Source organism: Corvus brachyrhynchos, unplaced genomic scaffold, assembly GCF_000691975.1.
Source record: "Corvus brachyrhynchos isolate BGI_N302 unplaced genomic scaffold, ASM69197v1 scaffold42, whole genome shotgun sequence".
Taxonomy (NCBI): Eukaryota; Metazoa; Chordata; class Aves; order Passeriformes; family Corvidae; genus Corvus; species Corvus brachyrhynchos.
The window spans coordinates 4090357-4099019 of NW_008237242.1; the positions used below are offsets into that span (position 1 = coordinate 4090357).

General features: G+C 34.8%; 1 protein-coding gene across 1 annotated transcript in view; it reads right to left on the bottom strand.

Annotated features, from left to right (window-relative positions):
• Nucleotides 1-6349: 6349 nt before the first annotated feature.
• HCN1 (hyperpolarization activated cyclic nucleotide gated potassium channel 1) overlaps nt 6350-8663 on the bottom strand; it is a 181515-nt gene continuing 179201 nt past the window's right edge. The window contains exon 8 of the mRNA XM_017730194.1: nt 6350-8656. Coding sequence (XP_017585683.1) covers nt 8509-8656 — 148 coding nt within the window. The 3' untranslated portion in view covers nt 6350-8508. The remainder of the gene's footprint in view (nt 8657-8663) is intronic.

Genomic DNA, 8663 nt, shown 5'->3' on the forward strand with positions numbered 1-8663 from the left:
AAAGGCTAGTGAATGAACTGCTAAATGAATAATCCTGAGCAGAACAGATGCACCATAGCTGAAAGGCTGGTACTACCATGAGACTTGGGGAACAGAGGTGAAGAATTTGTTCATAGTGCCTTGTACAGTGTGAGATTTCTTTACTCCATCCCTTAAAAGAAATCCCTCTGTTCAGTTCTATTGAGCTAGGGTTTTTTTTTGTTGTACTCCAACACTGTTCTCTAATGTCACCATGGAATATAAGAAATTAAGGTAATAATCAAAATCCCTACTGATGGAACCTTAATCTTAGTATATGGTATAAACCTAATATATGATCTGAGAGTTCTACTTGCTGAAAAAAATCTAAAATGAAATGTCTGAAGTATTTTATTTAATATTTTTATAACCAGTTAACACTTTAAGATTAGGAAATACTTTTGGTTAAATTATTCCCCTGCACCTAAAGTTTAAAAGAATAGTTTTGAGTACAACATTCTTCTGCTGGCTGAAAAACTGTCCCATCAGTCACTGATGGTATTGCATGCAGTTAGTAATGGCTGGAGGCTACAGATGGCTGTAAGCAACTTAACATCCAATATGCAGTCTCTGGATTCAAGGTATAGAACACTGGGCTATACTGCTATCTGCATAAAAGCCTATGCATAAGATTTAGATATATGTAGATAACTGTTTTGGTTTTGTTATATTCGATATAATTTATACATTACTGAATAGCTTTCCATCATTTTTGCTGTAAGGGCATATATTCAAGCTGCTAGTACCAATAAAATTTCAACTAATTTACATGAGTCCTATTGAGATAAGATGCTCCATCACAAAATGCAGTTTGTATGAGTGTTCTTAGATGTTAATTGTTAAATGAGTGACATCTCTTTTCCTCCCAAAACTCATTTGTTGTAGGGCGGTAGGTGTAGTCACTGGGCAGCATATTTATTTATCCTAGATTTGCTGTTATTATCTGGGATGAGCTTGCTGCTCCCCAACTATAGTGTTAAAACAATGTATAAATAGATAGAATTCAATCATATTCTGGTTATTTTATTCTTGATGGACTTCAAAATAATGCCTAGCTCTCTTTAAGCCTAATATTTGCAGGACATACCATGAAGCAAACAACTAACCTTTCCTTGTTATAGTCTCTGGCTGCCAAATACAGTTTTATCACAGTTTTCTGGGGTACTGTCATGATTTGTTGACTTTCACCATCAGTACAGTGTTCTGGCGTCACTCCCAGAAGCCAACAAATGACTTACAGGATGTGAAAAAATAAAAAATATTAAAAAAACCAACCAACCGAACAAACAAACAAAACCAACACGAAGATAGGGTGATGTGTAGGATCTAAGTTAGAATAAATCTTTGGAAAAAACTTTGTTGAAAATCTCATATGCTGTGTCCCAGCCTCCACCGAGCCCTGATCAGTAGTATTTTTTGGGGGTTATTTGGACTGATTCACACTAAACTTGCTTCAGCCTGTTTTGAAGTTTAATTAGCAATGTTGATAAATCTTGTACACATTTTCCAATAATTGTAAAAGTAATTGTTAAACACAGAGTACAATGCTATTGTAACAAGAAAAATAATTACTACAGGATTTTTTAATGTAGAAAAGGTGCTACAAGGATTCGTTATATCAGTGACATAAAATGCCCAGAATACCCACCAGTTTTGTGATGTTCTTGACCATTTCTGTTACATCCTTCTTCCAGCAGGCCCATCTCTGACATCAACAGAAGCAACCAGCAAAGTGGGTCTACCAACTTTCAGTACTCAAAACAAACAAAACAAATTACCTAAAAGAAGTCCTGTATTTGTGATAGAAACAAGAGAGATTGATTTCTCCTGCTCCTCCTGCTTTATCGCTACCCTCATGGCAGAGCCGCTTGGCAGCCTTAAATAGGACGTGACATGTTGTCATCTTTCCTCCCCTATCCCTTTCATGTCCTGCAGGGAATCTCAACACAAATGCCTTATATCAAGGAAATAATTTTTTTTCTGCCTCTGGCAATTTTCTTTGCCTTTCATCTACTCATTGTTATTGTTACTTTTGCTCTTTTCATTGCACTTTGGTGATGACATCAGTGTTTCCCGTTACTACTGAGAAGCTTCTCCAAACACATGAGAAAAAAAGGAAAAAAAAACCCAAGACAACAATCATTCTACTTGATGCAATGAATTTTTTCACCCATCACAGCTGAAATGATGAAAAAACTGTTGTAGAAGACAGAACAATTTCTGTATGATCCAGATATTTGTATGTCTGTCTTGCACAGGAGTATTAAGGACAGGATAAGAGAGCAAAAAGTAACCCCAAGCAGAGTGCAGCAATAAACAATATGTGACCTCACTAACAATCACGGACTTGAAATAGCCAGTGTAACCTGGACCATGACATATGGTGCTGTGTGCTCAGTGTTGTCTGCTGTAATAACACTGCCTACACTATGGAAGTTTACCCCAGATATGTCAGTTTTTGCCACTTATTAACAATGCCAACTTTCTTTTTCTTAGCAAGCTGTTAAAACAATGACAGAAGACCAGTAAAAAACATGAATTCTCTCACAGAACACTTCACTGTCATAGACCTGAGCTGGAAAATAACAGCTATACGGTACTCATCTTCTCAAACTCCAAATCTCAGAGATAGCATACATGAGATACTTTTCATTATGATTAATGCAGCTCTCTCTGAAAACAGAGACCCAGTTGGAATGCTTATTTATAGAGGATCAAAACCTTAAGGATTTGTAATGTCCTTTTTTTTGGTTGTATTTGGCTTTTTTATTCTGGGACATTTAAATGTGTACAAACAAAATGGGAGAATAAAAGTCTAAAGATGCAGTTTCTCACTTTCTGGCTCAGAGGTTATCTTTGATCTAGCCCACAGACAGATTACACAGTGTTTAGGGACACATACCACCTTAAGTCATATATGTAGTGGTGAACAAATTAATGTTTTCTCATGGCCTAAAAGCTTGTTTTCAAATGTTATGTGCTCTATAATTTCTCTGTGTGCATTAATTCAGTCAAGGTTTTCATTAGGAGTTCTGAATTGTGTCCACATCTTTTCCTCTTTCAAAACAAACATGAACAAAACCAACAGCCTTTAACTATACCATCTGTAATCTTATTTGTCTGGTGGGTCTGATGAACAGCTTCTTGCTACTGGAGAAAAGAAAGGAGACGTCAAAACCATTCTCTAAGATCTTTCCATGGCATTCACCATTTCTGCTGAGGGCACCATTATCTGTGACATAATATCAAAGGTCCAAGTGAATCAGTGAAATTACTTAAGTCCTTCCTGGAGGAGGGCATTAGCATAACACCAGTTGGTAAAAGGCACACAATGCATTTCCTTATCATGTTTGGTCCATTTTTGGTATTTTTTTGGGTTTCTTTTTTAATATTTCTCCGTTTTGATATTTAACATGCAGGAATCAGCTGAACTGAAATATAGTTGAGATGCACTGTCTACAAATATAGGTATGTGTTGCCAAGATGACTTAGCAGAGGGTGAAGACAAATTACAGACAAAATGGGTATTGACTAGCAGATTTTAAAAAAGCAAAGTTTGCAATTGCAATACAATCTACTTTATCATAGAAGGTCCAGATGTGAATTGATCAGTCTGGTACATACTTAGGAACATTTCTGGTTCTTTGTAAGACCAGCTCTACTACTGCTGTCCATCTTCTCACTTTACCTAGATTTCCTGTTGCAGTGGACAATGACCTGGCAACAGTTACTGCTCACATTGCCTCTTGGCTGAACCAGAGGAATGAATATAATTGGATGTAAATCTTCTAGCACTTGAAAAAAATTAGATGCTATAAAACACTGCAGGCCTCTCCTCAAAAATACAGACTGCATATTTGGTGTAACAAACACAGTAAACCCATTATTAATGTTGACTTTGCAGAGAAAAAAAATGCAATTCAAGAAGAGCCTGGCCTAGAACCCCAAAATGCCTAACTGCCCACATAAAAACTGTGATCTGCAGTTATTGTTCTCTGATACACAGGAACTTTTTAAACTTCAAAACCAGATCTCTACTTAAAACCTCTACACTGCAGTGACAAAACAGGAAACAGACTGCACATATTTGGCTTTCTGAAGAAAAGGTGTATAAGCATGAATAGAGGTCATACTCAATGTACCACCCACAGAACATCTTATATTTTGTGACGTTAAGATGATCAAGGTGATTCACAGTGCTAAATATACAAGCACAGGGTATTGATTGTTGGGGAAAAATCTATAAATTCAAAATTCACAGCATGTATTTCTCCTAGGACATTTCTCCTAGTCTAGGGCATTATTAATGCTCTTACAGTTCCCTGATTAAAAAAAAAAAAAAAAGGAAGGAGAGGAAATGCAAAATCACTAAAGAAATAAATTTGTACAGCCAATTCTTATAGTGTTCAGATAATGCTTGTAGCTCAGACCTACCATTTGTAAACAAAACACTTTCTGTTCCCATACTGTAACAATTTTTTGGTGTGAAGAGGACTTTGAACAGCAGAAATTACTGTCACTGAGTATTCCCAGAGCAGTTGCATTTCAAATTTAAAAGTTTAATATCTCTTTTTTTTAAATGAATTGCTTTTTCTTCACTGAACAATGTCACTTATACAGTAGAAAAGAATGCACATGTATAGAAATACTAATGTCAGTGTAAGAACTCAAAGTTTGAAAATAGAAATATTTAGCTTAACTCATAACGACATGCATCAACACATGGAAGTTAGCTATTTAAAATAAAATTTACTTTGGTTCCAGTCCAAGGCAAGGTAGGAAGTAGGCTAAGGTAAATAGAGATATAAGAAATGGAGAGATTTAAAAAATCTATCAATTGGCGTGTAAATACACATCAATATTACGTGTAATGATATGAAATACCACTTAAAAACAATCCTTTGTTTTGTTTGCTTCTGCACACAAACATGGATGAAATAATAAGACTGAATCAGACAGCAAAGTATACTCTGTGCAGTGGTCAAATGTAGACAGGAGAACCAAACTCTGCTGCTTAACAAAATTCTTCTAGTGCAATGCTGGTATTTTTGAAAATCACTTAATTGCCTACCATTGGAATAGAGCTGTATCCTAATAATGCAAAGTGAAAAAAACAAGAAATACTAGTGAAAGGAAATCACAATGCACTTTAGAGTGAAAATTTAAAATACAACTACTCATGCTTGCTGAAAATCAGTTTATCAATCTAGGATTCTATTGATACTACTGAAGTTTACGTAAAACACAGAATGTGCTATTGATTTGAATGGACTGTGCTTTCTAATTCACAATGACCTAAAATGTCATTAATGAACACTACTTCCATGTCAATGTTCCCTTGAAATCGCAACTCTTATACACAAGTTCAGAGGTACATCATCTGGGATTGGCACACACACTAAGACAAAGTGAAAATATCATAGAATACACTTCCTTTAAGTTACACTAACAACTATTTGCAATTCTCCTGCAGGATATTTAATATATAAAAACAAGCTTAACTTTCATGTATTTGTACTCATAATGTATTTCAGATAAATGGTAATAGCTTAAATGAGAATTTAGTGAGAAAATTAATTTCTCTAATCTGCAGAGGAAACACAGTTTAGGAATTGCTTGTGTCAATCAAGTAGTATCCTTGAATTTTGAAGCCCTCTGATTTCAGGACTGTACAGAATTACTCAGGCAGCTGTTTCTCCACCTCCCCATACTTAGTGCATACCACTTCCAGGCTCAGAATAAAGAAAAGAGATAAGAATTCTTTTATGGCAAAGCAAAACTTGCTCAGTTATAGAGATATTGGAAGAAAAAAAAAAATCATGGTTTTATTTTTTTATATATTTTCTTCAATTTATTAATAATCTTTTATATTTGTTTATTTATGGCTTTGAGCAAAGACAAAAGAAAAAATCTAACTCATCCCTGATCATACAATTATTGTAAGAACCAGATCTATATTCTTGCCAGCAGCAGTAATATCCAACCTTTTTCGTTAATACATTTCATCTTGTACAGATGTGAGATTTCATACTTATGGGCCTACTTATGTACAGAGAAAATAGGTCACTTCTGAAACTAGCAATGGACCTTTATATTACAGGAATGTGAGTCATTTGTTTCTTAATCTAAGTATATATACATTCATACATACATATATATATATACGTATATAATTTTATACCCTGTACCATTTTTTTAAATTAACATACAAATCCTAGATATTGTCCACTCTATTACAAAGTCATTAAAAATTATTTATGGTTTCACTGAAAGACCATGTGAATTAATATTTCTTCATAGTGCTTAAAATAAAATAAAAATATATATAAAAATATTTTGCTACTAACCCCATTTCTCCTATTAAATGTAAACCTTAAACAGTTTTCAAGATCAGTATATGATCTTAATTAACTGACAGAATTTGTTAGCATTAAAATAATATAAGGGGTATTGTACTCATAAATAAATGGTCTTGCAGCGTATCCATAATGTTTGAGACACTTTTTTTAAACAATCATTTCCCCATTTCCACTCCAGGTCACTTAAATTAATGGCAGCAGCATGTTAGTGGGTTAATTACATTGATCTTTACTAGTGAATGTGAGTCAGCAAAAAAAAAGGAAGATTTAAAAAAATTTTATTTGATGTACCACTTTAGTAAAAGGTATAACAGGCAGCATGGGTTCAAGCTCTGTTAGCTTTAGAATATTTACTTGGCTCTCAAGTACATCTGGATTCACTGCATTACGTAGTTTGTGATGTTATTTAGTTTTTCCATGCATCATTAAACTCAGCATTGATGGGAAGAGAAGAACTCCTTTGCATTCACTTCCTTAACAGAGTCAGCTGGGTTTTAAGGAACAGAAAATATGCTTGTATCATATCCATAATGCTGATTTTTCAGTGAGTTAAATTATGACACATTTAGTTTCAATCTCTATTTAATGTGACAAATTAGGCACAAATGATTACGAATTTTTTTTTTTTTGTGGATAAGATAATGTGAAGGTTTGAGCAAACAAAACAAAATGTTCACAAAACAGTATGCTTTAACCCTGCTTTCTGTCACCATTTCCTTTCTGTTTTGAAGACATAAAAAATAATAAACCTCATACCTATGGGCTATGTTTGACACTACATGCCTTAGGATATACTAACCATTTAATTACAATATACACAGAGCAAATCGTGCATTTCCAGACAGACTTGATGCTATATTATATTTATTTTTGTAAATTAACACCACAGTCAACTACAAAACTACAGTGAAGACACAGAAAGCACCTGAAAGTCTAAATCAAGCTGTGGTTTACAAATAATCCTTTAAATGAAAAACCTCACTTCTAGACTTAAACCAGAGATTCAAAGTCAGCATTATAGGAATTTTAAGGTAGACACAATTAATGAATGGTTATTATTGTCTAAGATACCGTAAAGCCTTTTCCTACTGACCAAACCTATTTTTATTGTCTTTTTTTTTTCAAAGCATGCATGGAATATTCTCAGATGCTACTGAGGGCAAGAAGAAAAGTGATGGTATTGGTGAAGTACAAGCGGTTTGCAGGATCAAGCGTACAATTTTGCATAAAACATTGCATGTAAAAGTAACACTGTAGGTTTTAAGCCATTGCATTACAATTTAACAGTTGTGTTGCACTTAGCTTTAACAAATTTTAAAACTGTAAATTTTGAAGTGAAAAGCGGAACCTAAATTCCTAAACAAAGACCTTGCAATGGTACACCACACAGCAGCTATTTTTGCTTGGGTCTAAAAAGTTATTTACAATGGCAATATTTAGTCTTTGAAAAGTCTTTAGCAGTGTGAAGATCAAAGTCCACCCAATTCTCTTAGACAACAGAAGGGTTGACATGCCATGAGGTTACAAACTATCCAGAGGAGTGCTAGTGCCTCCCTTTACACTGCAGGTGTTTGCAATATAATTCTTTTCCAATCTAAATTCCAATGGATGGTGCTAACATATGAAATGCAATGTGAAATCACAACTGAATTCTTCACGAGAAATTAACAACGTATATGCAATAAATGAAGTAACAAAGGTTTCAGAGTATCACTCAGTCAGTGCTATGTGTTAAATCGATTTTTTTTTTTTTAAATATACTTGTTTGAAGTTTGTCATTGTGTTGACGATTTCCCCATGAAAACAGCCAATCCCATAACCAGAGAAATCTCCTAGGCTGATTTTAAGGTCAACACATTAAAAATAAGTAATATTAGAGCTAAATTTAATCTTCTGTAATGGTTGCGAAAAAGGAAGACATGAACTCAAACAAGTTTTTTTTAATTGCTTTTATATATATATATTTAGGTGTATATATATATATAAAACTTTTACATTCGTTACATAGGGCAAAGCTGTCTAAATTATTTTTCTCATAGTAGACTGCTGGGGCACGTTAGGAAACAGGCTAAAACAGTTCGGGGGATGGTGCTCGGTTTGTTGCAAGTCTGTTGCTCACAGTCACCAGGGATCATAAGTTTGAGGCGAACCGCGGTTTATCTCCCTCGGGCTCTGTGCTTAAGACTGTGGAAGAATCCCTTTGCAGCGGGGCTGCGGGCGGCGCGGCCCCGCGGTTCGGGGGGATGGCTCCCGGGGCAACCTGCCGGAACAGCGAGCACCGCTCGG